Here is a 15,984-nt window from a genome sequence, read left to right as displayed (position 1 = left end):
AGAAGAACTCAAAGAGAATAAAGAGAATTTTCTTCAAGCTTTCTCTGTTCTCTCAACAATTCTCCTGCTTGTCTCTTTTTACATGGTATCAGAGCCATTGAGATCACTCTCCCATGGCTACCTCTACTCGCAGCAACGCCGGCTCGGCTCCTTCACCGGCTCAGAGTATAATCGAAGATCCGGCAAGTCCATATTACCTACATTACGGTGACAGCACAGGTTTGCAGCTCACCTCTTTGATCTTGAATGAGGAAAACTATTCAACTTGGAGCAGGTCGATGATTATGGCCTTGAGTGTCAAGAACAAGGAAGGATTTATCGATGGAAGCATTCCTCAACCTCCACAAAATGACCCACATTATGCGGCATGGAGGAGATGTAACATGATAGTCTCCACATGGATTTTAAACTCTATCCCAAAGGAGATAAGCACCAGTGTGATCTACATGGAACAGCAAGGGAAATCTGGTTGGACTTGAAAAAGAGATTCAGCCAAAGCAATGGTCCAAGGATTTATCAGTTGCAAAAGATAATTTCATCTCTCTCTCAAAACCATGGAAGTGTGATCTCTTACTTCACCCGCTTAAAAGAACTTTGGGAAGAGTTGGCAAACTACAGACCTCGACAGCAAAATGAGCATTAATCCGAAGAGCAGGTCATCCAGTTCTTGATGGGATTAGATGATTCCTACTCAAATGTTCGCGAACAGATCCTCTTAATGGATCCTCTACCCCTAGTTAACAGAGTGTTCGCCCTTGTGCTCCAAGAAGAGAGACAACGTGCTGCCATGATTCAAGGTCCTGAGGCTGCTGCATTTGTCAGCAACTCCAATGAAAGGTCAGTCAACCTTTCATTCAATCAAAAACCTGTTTAAAAACAAAACATTATGGGTTCATTTCGCAAGAAAGATAGACCCATTTGCAGTCATTGCGGGAAACCAGGTCATACAAGGGATAAATATTACAAGCTTCATGGTTTTCCGCCCGGGTTTAACTTCACAAAGGGCAAAGTTTCAGCAGCAAATCAAACCTCCAGTTGTGTTGCGACCCCAGACTCCCCGTGTGACTACTCTAAGCTGAACATTACTCTGGATCAGTGCCAAAATATCCTTTCGATCTTGCAGCCCTAACTACAATCTTATGGGATGACTTCTGTCACAAAAGAAGCTCCGGAGCCTTCGGTGAATCAGGTTGGAAACTTACAACTGACAACCAATAGAACCCGAGCATCATCCATTCCAAATTTTTCAGGTAAAATCACTCATCTAGTGACTGCTCTTGCTCGAAATCAATGCCATGTACCTTGGATTATAGACACCGGAGCCACAGACCATATGGTGTGCTCCATCTCTCATCTATCCACAATCACAGGAAGTATAAATGCCACTGTCAGACTTCCTATCGGTGAATGGACCGTTGCGACACATGTGGGAACTGTGAGAATCTCAGAGTTGCTCATCTTAACGAATGTCCTCTGTATTCCAACGTTCTCATTCAATCTTGTCTCTGTCAGTAGACTCATAAATTCACACAATTGTTGCCTGATATTTTTGCCAAAATGCTGTGTCATACAGAACCTGTTGAATTGGAGGACAATTGGATCGGGGAGACTTGAAGATGGTTTATATCACCTTCAAGTGACTGACATGCAAGCTATAGCTGGTACTATGAATTCTCCACTGTCATTGTCTCCTTCATTGTGTTCCTCTGCAAATTCAACTGATAGTACTCATGAATTTGATCTCTGGCACCGTAGACTAGGCCATTTGTCTTTCCCTCGACTCTGTCTGATAAACAAATTTGTACCTAAGATGAACGTTTGTTTGAATAACCATTGTGAAATTTGCCCACTGGCCAAACAACAAAGGCTGAGTTTTACTCACAATACCCATATCTCAAGTACAGCTTTTGAAGTGGTTCACTATGACATATGGGGTCCCTTTCTTACAACTTCACTCGATAGTTCAAGATATTTCCTCACAATTGTTGATGACTATAGTAGAAGCACTTGGGTCTACCTCATGCAATTCAAGTCACAAACTAAAGATATCATTCAGTCCTTCTATGCTTTAATCGAGACTCAATTTTCAGCTAAGATAAAGATAATTAGATCTGATAATGGTAAGAAATTCAATATGAATGAATTCTATGCTTCAAAGGAAATCATCCATCAACTCAGTTATGTAGAGACTCCTTAACAGAATGGGGTGGTAGAGAGAAAACACCAACACATCCTTAACGTGGCAAGGGCATTAAGGTTTCAAGCAAACCTACCCTTAAATTTCTGGGGAGAGTGCATCTTGACTGCAGTCTACCTTATCAATCAGTTACCGACTCCAAAATTATCTGGGCTATCACCCTATGAAGTCTTGTTTGGCTCAAAACCTTCTTATGATCACTTGAGGGTGTTTGGTTGTCTATGTTATGCTTCAACTCTAAAACAATTTAGGTCCAAATTTGATCCAAGAGCTACACAGTGTATTTTCATTAGTTATCCTCATGGCATAAAGGGTTATAAGCTTTATGACATTAATTCCAAAAAGGTTTTCATTTCCAAGGATGTTGTCTTCCATGAATTTATATTTCTCTTTCATAATACTTCCCATAATGTTTCCCCTGCATTGAACTCTACATCTCAATCTTGTGACATGATATTTTTTCCATCTGCAATTTCCTATGATTGGTCACATTCAACTAGACCCAAAGATTACCTCTTTGCACCAAATACTGAAACCGGCACGCCCAATGGCATGCCTAATAATCAAGTTCATTCCACTCCTCTGTCTTCACCCTACTCCACATCAAAGCTACCAATTGTTTCCCTTCCAAATCATCCTCTTAGGAGATCCTCTAGGTTCAATTCTACACTGGTTTCAGAGACAGCACCAGTGTCTACTTCTGTACCTATTCAAAACTTTAGGCGATCTCTTAGGATCAAACAACCCCCAGCATATTTGAAAGAGTACCATTGCAGCTTGGCATATTCAGCTCCTCCTTTTCAATCACTCCAAAATCAGCAAGGATCCCATGCAAAATCGGGAAAGCCCTATGATATCTATGCTTTTCTGGACTACAACAGACTCTCCTCACCACACCGTGCTTTCAGTCTATCTATTTCCTCTTCAACTGATCCAAAAAACCATATTGAAGCATCTGCGCCCCCTGAATGGTGTAAAGCAATGGAAGCTAAGCTAAAGGCACTCAGTGACAATCATACTTGGACCATGACTCCATTGCCCAAAGGGAAGAAAGCAGTAGACTGCAAATGGATTTACAAGACAAAATTTAAAGCAGATGGGACTGAGGAAAGGAAGAAAGCGAGGTTAGTTGCAAAGGGCTACACTCAGCAGGCTGGCCTAGACTACCATGACACCTTCTCTCCGGTTGCTAAAATGGTCACAGTCAAAACACTACTAGCAATTGCTGCAATCAAAAATTGGCATTTATACCAACTTGATGTCAACAATGCGTTTCTACATGGGGATTTAAATGAAGAAGTGTATATGAACTTGCCTCTGGGATATGAATTTCAGGGGGAGAAAGATAAGAAGATGGTTTGTCATTTACACAAATCTTTGTATGGGCTGAAGCAAGCTTCAAGACAGTGGTTCGCCAAACTATCTTCATTCATTATATCCCAAGGTTTCATTCAGTCAAAGGTAGATTATTCCTTGTTTACACGGAAAAATGAGTGCTCCTACACTGCAGTCCTTGTGTATGTCGAGGACATAATCATTGCAAGGAATGACAGTCCATACATAGACAATCTCGGGAAAACTCTTGATGCAGAATTCAAGCTCAAGGACCTGGGAGTTTCAAAATTCTTTCTTGGCCTTGAGATATAGCAAGAAGCTCTAAAGGAATCTCTGTGTACCAACGGAAGTATGCTTTAGAGATCTTGGAGGATGTTGGATACCTTGGTTCCAAACCGGTGAAATGTCCTATGATACAAAACTTAAAACTAAGCAGATTTGAGGAAAAGTTGATTGAAGATCCCACAGTTTATCAACGATTAGTGGGAAGACTACTATATCTTACTATAACAAAGCCTGATTTAAATTACTCTATGCAGGCTTTAAGTCAGTTCCTTGAATCACCAGACAACCGCACTTGGAAGCTGCATATCAAGTCCTAAAATACTTGAAGGCTACACCAGGACAAGGTTTGTTTTTTCCATCAGATTCTGAGCTTCATCTAAAGGCTTTTTGTGATGCAGATTGGGCATCCTGCTTAGATACGCGTCGATCGGTCATAGGGTTCTGTATATTCCTTGGTAAATCTCTCATTTTATGGAAATCAAAAAAGCAGCACACCATTTTCTGATCTTCTGCAGAGGCAGAATACCATTCCATAGCCTCCACATGTTGTGAAATTCAGTGGTTAATCAATCTTTTCAAAGATTTTGATATACAACATACCAAACCGGCGCTGTTGTTTTGTGATAATCAGGCAGCGTTACACATTGCTGCTAATCCAGTGTTTCATGAGAGAACGAAATACATCGAGATTGATTGCCACATTGTGCGAGAGAAACTTCAACTGGGAATAATTCGAACCCTTCATGTTTCAGAAAGTTTGCAGCTTGCTGATATGTTAACGAAGGCACTTGGAGCAAATCGGTTTCATGTTTTGATGCACAAGATTGGTGTACACAGCCTATACACTCCATCTTGAGGGAGAGTATTGAGAAACACTAACTTCCAGAGCTTCGAGTTGCTTCCAGAACTCCAAGAACTTCAAGAAGTGTGCTGCTAACTACCTTAACTATTCTAACTGATTTTAGTTAGTTCGTTACCTTCTCTATTAGTCAATTATTCAGTCAATGTAATGTTATAAATAAGTTGTATCCTGTAAGAAGAACTCAACGAGAATAAAGAGAGTTTTCTTCAAGCTTCCTCTGCTCTCTCAACAATTCTCCTGCTTGTCTCTTTTTACATAGTCCTCTTCATACTTCTGATTTATATAGAAATTTATAAGAGTTTACATATTAATAGAATTTTGGAGAGAATTTCCTTTATAAAAATGGAGGGTTTTTCCATTTCTTTCCAATTATTTATTTGCCTCCGAGAATTATCCTTCACCTTCACACACTGTCACAAAAAAACTTTGTTGCTCAAAATTTATAAAGAATATAACAACCTAACCAAAAAAAATACTTAATTTTCTAGCAAATAAAATTCTATCAACATTGAGGGCCAGCGACAGTCTTACCTATAGACGTGATTAAAGAAAGAAGAAAGTTCTCTTTCCATGATGAATAACCAAATCCAAAAATTGCTAAAGGATTTCGTTTCCAACCTCAAACCCTTCTTGTATGGCAACCACCAGTACCTAGCATTTAATTGTTGAGCCAACTTCTTGTCCACTAGTGAGAGGCAAGCTGACACAGCCATGGCCAACCGATCGAGGGAAGGGGGAGGAAGGAGATCAGCTGTAAATTGTAATAATGGAGATTTGATAGGGATGATAGCAGTAATAACAGAGATCTGATAATTAAGGGCGATAGCAACGATGAACAAAATCCGACCAGAAATAAAGTAACAAAAGAAGGAGCACCGAGAGAGAGGAAAGGAGATCAACCAAAGTATGAACTCATAATGCTTTCCATCAGGACTAGAAGTGGTTTTGTATGAGCTGGACTGGCTTCAAGTCAGACTATCGGCTAGAATAGAGAAGTTAGATTCCCTGCAAGTTTTGACCTATTTTTCTTTTCTTTTTTTCAAAGTTCTAGAGGCATCTGCTAGAGATCCAAAAACTTTATAAATTGGAATTAAACTTAATTTTTGATATGCAAAAATAAGGTTCTTTATCATTAAGTATGCTTGCAAGTTCCTTCTCACAACCTTAGTGGATCATGGGCATAGGCAGTTGGGGATTCTAAGTAGCTGGAGAGTGATCCAAGGAAATGCTAATGGATTTTTAGCATTGAAGAGTCTTAATGTAGTATACTTTCTTTATTAAGAATATTCTTTTGCTTTCTTCTTCCTTGATTATCTTATTTTTTTCACATCCAAGTTTATAAAGGTAAGAACTTATTGTGACCTGGATGGAACAGTACTGGACTCATCGGCTGCTCTCGTGTGATTATCATTGAGGTCGCATTGTCCGAAACTATTCAAAATCATAAATAAACATTATATATACACACACACACACATGGCAGGATCGTTTTCAATCACAGTGCATCCTAACTTTATTTGATGTTGTCAAGTTCGAACAATGCCATGATGCTTAATTGCACAAAATAATGATCATAGTTTCCGAGTCCAATTTTGTGTGATCAAATTCTAAACCCTTCACTTCATGTTTATCCGTTATTCAATGCTATTAGAGTGCTAATAGAATTCATGTGTATTTTTCTAATGCGGCAATTCAACAATTATCAAATTCATGAATTGCGTCTATTTTTTGTCGAGATATGGGAGAAATTTTTTGTGTGCTAGCATTAGTGTTATCTAAGCTCTTTGATTGATAGTGATATTGGATCTTTGATTGAAGGAAATCTATAGTGGAAGGAATGAAGAGCAGATTCAATGGATGGAAATATCCATCTCCATAATGGGGATAAACCTACATGGTATCAGATATAAACGGGAAGAGGCACCGCTATAGACCAAACATGGCGGTCCCAAAGTGGGACCCAACGGCCACAAACGTGGACCCCAGCGAATAAACGTGACGTCATACATAGAGGTCTCTTACATGGTGCGGAGGGGACTGATCTGGTGTAGCTCATGGAACAGCAGACTCCTTTATGCCTTCTGGACAAAATGGCCATTGCCCCCTCTTCCCGTGTTTGCCACCAGATTGGGCGTAAATTACATAGCATGCCACCCTTCATGAACGGCTTCCCCCCGGCGGGCGGCTGCTTGGCCGCCGAAATAAATGGCATACCTAACCACAAGTGAAGTGGATGACAGCTAGGGGGAGGGTCAGGGGCATTTCCGTCCTATCAAAATATTTCCTCGTCGAAATGACCTTGGCCTTTTCTATTCTCACGTTGCATGAGTTTAAATCTTAAAGCATCAATTTTTTATTACAGCTCGCCTTGTTCCCGCTTGGCAATTCCGTAAATGAAGCCAAAGTGAGCCCCTTTCTTATTGTCCCTTCGGAGGACTTCGGGAGGGCTCGCCATGGGCTTGGCTCAGGTTTGATTTTAACCCTACTCCCAAAGTTTTTCGAATTTCAAAAAAAGTTACAACAAACTTATCTTTAACTTAAATAGATAAATAATATATTAAAATAAATCTAATAAAAATAAGTATGTGAAATTGTTACAATATATTCATTTTTTTCGGTAGAATATATTTATTGTATAAAATGAGCATGGAAAGTGTCGGTGTAAAAATTAGGAGTGTTTGATTTGCTAGAAGTTCGAGCGTCGGGATTTATTACAACCAATGATTCTAGCACTCCACCGATCATTATTTCTAATGTTTTTGGAAGAGTTTGGATCGAGGTAGAAATTAATGTCAATTTAGGATCTACTTTGTTTGGTATAAGTGGACTGAGAAAGATTCTGCTTTGCTGCAGTTGCTTTTGCCTCCTCCTAAACTAAAGCCACTTTAAGTCATATCTCCCTAAATTGATCTATTGTAGGAACTCACCTCAATTCTACCTCACGACAATCAAAAGCCTGAAGAGAGCTTTTGTTGAGCCAAGCTGAGTTTGGATCTCTAGGTAGGTGCACGTCTTTCAATGCTCGCTTTCTTAGTAAGCCTATAGCCTTCTTGCTAAAGCTGTAGCCCTAGCTTCAACTTCTGTGTAAGTGTCTCTTTCCTCGGATGATGCTAAAACTGCCCCGACAGCAATTAGCAAGTAATCCTGGATTTGGGTTTGTCTCATGCAAAACATCATTTCTTGATACGAAATAGTAAGAATTTGCTGGATGAATATGCGGGAAGCCCAAAGACCTCATTTGGCATTGTGCAGCTTCCTTAATTGCACTAGCGCACTTAGGTGAGCAGCAAGCCGTTGGTTGAAGCAATACCCCATCCATAGTCTTCACTCTTGGTTGGCAATTCCCTAAAATACGACGATTCGATAAGATAAATCAAATCATTGTTGATAGGGGCCTCCGAACAAGGCAAACAAATGGTAGCACCTAAGTAAGAGCTATAAATCTTATTTTGGACCAAGAAAATGATGAGAGTAGCTAGTTCAGTGAATTTCCTTTGTCAAATTGTAAGCAACCTAACATACTCGTGGAAAAGTTAAATCCACCAATAACATATTATACCTCCTTCCATTATCTACTATATGAAATATAAATGCCCCTTCAAGATGAAAAGGTACCTATTCCTCTTAAGTCCAAAATTAATAATGGAGCATTTAGCTTGAAGATCAATACCTTGATGAACCTATATTACTAAATGGGTAGTTTTCATTATACTAGTATTTTAATACATGATAAAGTATTTGAATTGAAAATCAATCTCATTACTCATGATAGACTTATGTTTTTAATACTTTGATCATATCAAAATAAGATCTCATATCATTTTAATCATTCATTTATGTACCCACTTAATAGATAGATTAGAAACTACTAAAGTACATGATTTTTGGATTAATCAAGATAGTTTTTGCAATATAGATCATGATTAACAGCATAAATTTTAATTTAGATGCTCCATTATTACTTTTAAAATCGAAAGGAGTAGATACTTTTTCTTAAGTGGAACAAAGTCTATATTCTATATTATATATAGCCACATACCGTGGGGTTTTAAGTTAGAAGCTTCTAAAATCATAGAGTAGTTAATAAATGCCAGAGAAAGGAAGAAAAAGATTAGAAAGTCTACATCATTGTTAAAAGTCCAACAATAATTATCTATTTTTTCTCCCATTCTTCTTGCTTGACATGCCTCAACTGTAGTTTTTTTTAATAAAAAATACTTGCTCTCTAAAATGCTAATTTATATAAGTTTTATAAATTGATCAAGAAAAAAAATTATTGTGCTGATTCTCACATCAAAGTAAAGTCTCTACAAGTTTATGTACCACAATCTAAAATACATTTACATCTCCCACCCTTTTCACTGCATTCCCAAGCTGAGGGAGATAGTTATGCTCCGTAGCCCACCACCCAATGTCTTTTCAATTGCAATATTCACTTCTTCAAGAGATCCCAGAATCCTTGGTGTGCTTACATTTTCATATTCACATATGTTAATTTCATTTTACTAATCTACTCTCTTCTTTTGAGAGAAACAAAATGTTGGATAGATTGTGACATTTATAAAATAAAATAAAAAAAGGAAGAGGTAAAGTTCACAATTAATTTTTTTAAAGATACTTCTCTTCTTGATATCTTTACTAGATTGACTTCAATTTAAAATTACAGCCTCGTGACTTTAAAAAGATATTTTTGTATTGATTTACCATAGTGCAGCAACCGTCAATATTAAATTTTAGATTTAAATTGAAAACTCATATTTCTGTTCAGACTTTATAAATATATAGAGCCTTACAACCATGGTAAGCTTCTTCCTTCTTTCTTAAAATATTTATTCTTGTAGTTTTGAATTAGTTTTCTAAAAATTTTGGAAATTTCTTCAAAGTCGCTGTATTGTATGTTGAGAATGATTTGCCACAAGCCCGTTAACAAACTTATTTGAGTAGAGATAAATATTATTTTAAAGATAGTAATTTATTCTCGTCAAAGTCGATCTTGGGTTGGTCTGTTATTTTTCTCAAACCACCTTTTTCCCACACAAAGTGCATCTTCTACTGCATGCAAAAAAATCGTGTGTTGGCCGCACAAAGCCGGTAAAATTTGAACCCTATGAAATCTAGAATAGGTAATAAGTGCCGGAGAAAGTGAAAAAGCAGATCTGCAAGCTTACATCATTATTAGAAATGCAGCAATAATTATATATATATAGATAGATAATAAAGTTTGTGAATAATAAAAAAATCCAGAAAAGTATTTGGCAAGCGTACTAATCAAAACTCTCTGAATAATAAATTTACCATGCTGATACGTGGAGCGTCTAAAGTTCTCCGCGAGTTAACGTACGACGGCCTGAGAGAATTTTACCGGTCTCCTTTTTCACTGCCTTCCCAGGCGTAGGGAGACAGCAACGCTCCCAAGCCAGATCCGAGCATTTCCGTGTGAGTTTACCTCCTCATCTTCGGCAGATTCTGGGACACCGCCGTACGGTATGATGCGTGGGGTAAAGTTACGGGGAGTGAGCAGACTCTTTCGCTGGTGGGGAGCGCTGTTGCTGCATGGCGTCAGAATAGCCTGGGAAAAGGACACCAGTTTCTCGGCATGGCATCAAATCCGAAACAACTTTTTTTTTTTTTTTTTTTGCACTCGAGCTCTGACCTCTGAGACTGAGTCTTAGAGGCTCCAGCACTTCATAAAGAAGAAGAGCCATCTCTGACGTTCTTTTTTTTACTGTAAACAAAGGAGAAAGCATGTGTTCTTGTTGAACACGTGTCAGTGGACAGCAGCGTGTTTCTCTCCTCTCCTATAAGAGGTCACTTTCTCTCCCTTCTGGATCGCAATTAATGGCCCCTCCGCTGCGCTTATCCCATTCTTCCGGATCTTTCTCATTCCACAATTCTACCCGTCACGTACTACCGGAACCGGAAATTTACCGAGGTTGGCCGGAATGGAATGCGTTTTCTCGTAAAATACTTAGGCCCACGAAGGGGCTTTTTACCTAAGGAGCTTTCCAGCTTTCCCAGGTCTTGTCACCTGCCCGTGAACTTACCTGCACATTTTAACTCCAAGAGATAAGTACAGTACTGCTGCATCACGCGATGGTTTGAAATTTCTCTTTCTCCGTTTTATTGTGCTGCCTCCCAGGATCTAGTAGCCGTGGTCCATGGAGAACAGGAGAAAGAGAGAGAGAGAGAGAGAGAGAGAGAGAGAGAGAGAGAGAGAGAGCAATAAAGTTCGTGTTGGGTGTTGGTGGGTGCGATGCATTGTTCCCACGCCGGTCCGTATCTGAATCGGATCTGGACCACTGAGTCCCCACCAGACATCGACAGTGACCGGATATCCATATCCGGAGCCGGTCCAGGTTTACCGTCTCCATCCCCTCCTCACACCCGGACTCAGACTCATACCACCAACCGGAACTACCACAACTACTCCTTCTAATATCGGCAGTGATCTCCCTCGGTCACCGAGAGTGATTGTAACTCGATGGGCTTCTCCGGATCCTGGGCTCGGTCCGGTGGCAGCAGCGTAATTGATGGGGCGAATGGGAGGGCGGTTCCGGAATGCAACGTCTTTCTCGTCCCCCTCTTTTTGGGTCCGTGTCGTGGCAGTAGATGATAGGATGGGGAGGGGAAGGGAGGCGTGGGTCCCATCAACCCATGTGCTCTTACCTCTGCCTCCACCCGCTCCTGCCTCTCAATCATTAGGCCCCTTTACTCCTTCACCTCTTCGCCCGCCCCCCCTCTTCTTTTCTTTCATCCTATTCATATTTCTCTTATCTCTCGCTCTCGCGCTGTTGGTACCATAGGCTCTATTTTCTATTCTATTCTATTGACCCGCGGGCCATGGGCGGAGCTGACGGCGGGGCCAACGGCGGCCCCCTGACGGACCACTCGCACCAGCGCCAACCACAGATTACGGCGGCGGCAGTGGGGAGCAACGGCGACGGCGCAGGAAACGCGATGGTGGGGAAGAAGGCGCCGTCGAAAGACCGGCACAGCAAGGTTGACGGGCGCGGGCGTAGGATCCGGATGCCGATCATCTGCGCCGCCCGAGTCTTCCAGCTGACGCGCGAGCTCGGGCACAAGTCAGACGGGCAGACCATCGAGTGGCTCCTCCGCCAGGCCGAGCCCTCCATCATCGCCGCCACCGGCACCGGAACCACCCCCGCCTCCTTCTCCACCCTCACCGTCTCCCTCCGCCACTCCTCCTCCGCCGCCTCCACCTCCTCCGCCCCCCTCGACCTCAAACCCCATTCCTCAGCCGCCGCCGCCGCCGGCGCTCAACACCTCCTCCCCCAGCCCCTCGCCCCCGCTCCCTTCATCCTCGGCAAGCGCCTCCGCCCGGAAGACGACTCCGCCGTCGGCAAGGACGACGCCGGCGGCGCCGGGATCGGCCCAGCCGGCGGGTTCTGGGCCGTGCCGGCCCGGCCGGACTTCGGGCAGGTATGGAGCTTCGCGGCGCCGGAGATGGTCGTGCCGCAGGCGTCGCTCTCCGGAAGGTTCGCCGCCGCCGCGCAGACGGTCGGGGAGGCGTCGGCGGCGAGGGTCGGGAACTACCTCCCCATGGCGCAGGGCCACCTCAACCTTCTCGCCTCCTTGTCGGGCACGCCGGCGGCCGCCGCTGCCGCCGCAGCAGCGGCGGCAAACAGGAGAGAGGACGAGCCTCGCTGATAGTTCCGGTGTTTTGGAGAGCTAGGGTTTTAGGTTTCCGTTAGAAGAAAAAAAAAAAAAAGAGGGTTTGTGGGACTTGGAATGACGTAGTTAGGACTTTGTTTCTTTCCCGTTCGCTCTTTCTTTGATTTGTGCCTCGCCATTCCCCTCTTACCCTCCTCTCGTCATTGAACTAAAGATTCTGGAGGCACTCCAAGGGTAGGAAGGATAAGGAATTTGGATTCAATCTCGAGTTCTTGAAAGTATTCAATGCAATGGTGAACGCAGTCAACAAGAACAGAGAGTGAAAAGATTAGGCTTTGTTCAGTAGTTGAGTGTGGAGTGTATGGATTGAATTCTCTTCTATGCAACCTCAAAGAAGTATCATGGGACTTGATCCAAGGTTAAGATGAAGGGAAGGCTTGGGTGCTTTGGTTTGTGACTGCAGCTGGGGAAGATTATTCCCTTTCTATTTAAATCAATCTATCCACATGTTGGTGTGGGGATTTAAAAGGTTATGGGCCAGTATGTTCTTCATTTTCAAAGCTTCATCTGTATTCTAAGCCAGATAGATTTCTTTGGGGTTTATCAGCATGGAAATAATGGGGTTTCTGTATGTAATTCTGGATTGTTTGGGTGTATGAGTGCAAATAAAAAGTGTAGCTGTTCTTGCTCTGAACTTGTTTTTGTTCTCAGTATCTCATGTTTGCTTGGTTAGTGTGAATACAAGTCTTTATTGTCTCTTCTTTTGTCTCTGTGCATTACCAAAAGACCCCTATGCCATGAAAGAAGTTGAAGTAATAGACCTTCTTGGATAATGGTCTACGTATCTTGCGTAGATTTTCTTTTGTATTAGCAAGCACTTTGTTAGCTGTTAACTTCTGTGCACCCTGTTCATACTAGCTGACATTTTGATGGACTGTTTCTGTTGTATAATGGGTGGGTGGTAATATTTTCTGTTAACTGAATTTTGTGAGCTCTAACATTTATCTTCTTGTTATCAAGCAAATTAATGGAACCTATCACCCATCTGGATGCAAGAACTAGGTAAAAAAAAAAAGTCCATCAAGGCATAAAGGTTACAATTCATCTATTAGTTTAATATTCGAGCAACAAGGATGTAGGCAACCTAGGTCATATTGTGGAATTATATGAGAATCTGTGCGGGCGTATGTTGAGTTCTACATTAGATATGTATTGGGTATATTTTGGATACTTGTGCAAGGCCGAGAAATCTAAATAACATCTTTCGATTAGTTTTTTTAGATGAGGTTTTGAGTTGTGACGAATGGTATCGGGGCGAATTTAGCCTACAATCTATATAGACTAGAGGATATTGCATCATGAATTCATGGAAGCTGACTATAGGCTAATTGTAGTATTTGCGATTAAATTTGAATGGATTTGGAACTTTAGCCTGGCGACGTTGTCGGGGTTTAAATAGGAAGAGTATGTAAGGATTTGTGCGGATATGTATTTAGTCTCACATCAACTATGCGCTAGATAGATTTTAGATACTTGTACAGGACAGAGAAATCCAAATAATATTTTTCGACTAGCTTTTTTTTCAGTAAGGTCTTGGATTGTAACAAATTATCACCAAATCATGCATGTAATTTTAGGGTTAAACCTCTATACTTGTCATCAACTTTGTTCTCACAATTGTAACATGCCATTTCTCAACCTATTGGTTTCCAGACTTGGCTTTGAACTAGGTTTGCAGTCTATCAAGGTACCACAGTTCTTGTACTCTGAGACTTTTGTTAAGAAGTAATAGACTTTCTATGTCATGCTAGCTACCAGTACTTTCAATAAGTGACCCATGAACATGTAGCTAAGTCAAAGGAGGCCTTTGAGAATAGTATGAGCCAAATTTACCAAATAAACTTGACCTTTCCTTTGTTGCTACCCTAATTTCTTTTGACTGTGTGGCCTTGGTTCCTTCCAATTGGTCTTTGGAGAATCTTGTTACAGATTTCCTCGACTGCACATTGATAGCCAGCAAGTATCTGGTATGCATGGTACGGTAGAGAGAAGATTGACCTTCCAATATTTCGTAGGCTAAGGTGTATATGTCAAGATGTAAGAATCATCTCTCCACAAGTTGGTATTATCTTTGAACTATTGGTTAGTATTTGTTTCTAGAGGATAGACAATGAACATATGGTCGCGTAATGAGGTGCACCAAGCCTAGGCTGTTGATTTTGCTACATGAGATTGACATGCGTTATAATGCGACAAAAATCCATAGTTGAGCTTGTGGACTACACCTAGGGTTTTAAACTCTAAAACATAAGCCTTCTTAGCAAAGGATTGCTACTGAGATAACATGAGATTTCGGTTCATCTCAGCTGAAGGAGGTGAGGAAATTTTGGAACATTTCAAGATTTTTCAGTTAAGCTAGGTTGATATATAAGAACTAAGATACGGATAATTTAATTAACCTATAGTACTCCTGAAAGCTAATAGATGTGATTTTGATCGTTCTTAACGAAATATCTAAAATATTCAAAATAAATTAATTAAAATCTCGGAGAAATAAGTTTTAGTCATCGTAATAAAATTTTCTAGAATACCCTATAACTTAAATTTCTTCTCCAACTCTAATATCTTTCCACTCCATTAATTTACCCTAATAGAACTCTTTAATATAGAAACCCTTTTATTCATGGATTGAAAAAATGGCAACCTTCCACTTCGAAAGAAAAAAGAAAAAAATGGTGACAATCTATTGCTCACTCTCTCTATTGTGGTGTGTGTTTTGCACTGTAGAGTGTTATATAGTCTTGGATAGCTACCACGCGATCCATCTTGGACATAGACGACTGTCGCTTATTTCAAAAATAGAGATGGTCACTTTGGATAAACCTGGCACATCACTAGAATGAATGATAGCTGGTTGTCTCTGAAATAGATGATAAGGTAGCTATCCATGGTTGCACAGCCCTTTATGGTGCAAAATTGAACCGCTACTTTCATTGCAATAAATCAGTGCTCAGTTTAAGTTGACCGATTTGATCAAAAATATATGCAATTCCCTAATTTTTGAGGCTAAGTTCTCATTAATTAGAAGACCCTACTTGACCTGGTCAACAAGGTGACCACATCCATTGCTACAGGGTACAACTCAAATCAGCAAATTAGCTGCAGGCATTTGTCTCATTGTCGAGCGGCACCGAACCTCACATGGTTATATCTTTGGGTCCACAAGACACATGGACCCATTCATTTAGTTACGTGGATCTGGCGTTTCAAGTCTAATCAGTGCAATAAGTTGGTTGATAGTGTTTGTCTTACATATAATTTATGTCGCATATTTTGCGCTAGTTCTTGTAACTATAGTTAGAGCCAAAATGACTTTAATTTGAGCCACGACAATGTGGAGTGGCCAGTGATGATAATAATGATTTCATGTGTCACAGACTTATACAACCCTAGCTCATCTTGATGATTGTAAAGAAGAAAAAATCACCAAAGTATAGCATTAGGATGGCAATTTATATGATTCCTGTCAAGTTTAATTAGATTAATTCTAGGTGTGGTTGAGAAAAAATTGAACCTTACTCTAATTGGCAAGGGTAGAAAAATGTTGATCCATACATCCATAAAACCGGGGCCATCTTAAGTTTGGATCGATTTGATAGAACACCAAAATAAT

The 15,984-nt window shown here is 40.8% G+C and overlaps 1 protein-coding gene and 1 pseudogene across 2 annotated transcripts; both read left to right on the top strand.

Annotated features, from left to right (window-relative positions):
* The first annotated feature begins 670 nt into the window (after positions 1-670).
* On the top strand, positions 671-3,844 carry LOC149767892 (uncharacterized). The gene is made up of 2 exons (XM_089929373.1): positions 671-837; positions 2,449-3,844. The coding sequence occupies exons 1-2, from the start codon at positions 671-673 to the stop codon at positions 3,842-3,844; spliced, it is 1,563 nt and encodes a 520-aa protein (XP_089785499.1).
* Positions 3,845-11,366: 7,522 nt separating this feature from the next.
* Positions 11,367-13,069, top strand: LOC103705196 (transcription factor TCP7 pseudogene; annotated as a pseudogene). Its single transcript, XR_015976136.1, has one exon. The product of XR_015976136.1 is annotated as a transcription factor TCP7 pseudogene (transcript).
* The last annotated feature ends 2,915 nt before the right edge of the window (positions 13,070-15,984 follow it).

This window comes from Phoenix dactylifera, chromosome 3, assembly GCF_051530095.1.
Source record: "Phoenix dactylifera cultivar Ajwa chromosome 3, Ajwa_hap1_PhDact_Kaust_v1.1, whole genome shotgun sequence".
Classification (NCBI taxonomy): domain Eukaryota; kingdom Viridiplantae; phylum Streptophyta; class Magnoliopsida; order Arecales; family Arecaceae; genus Phoenix; species Phoenix dactylifera.
This window is presented reverse-complemented; position numbering and strand designations above follow the sequence as displayed.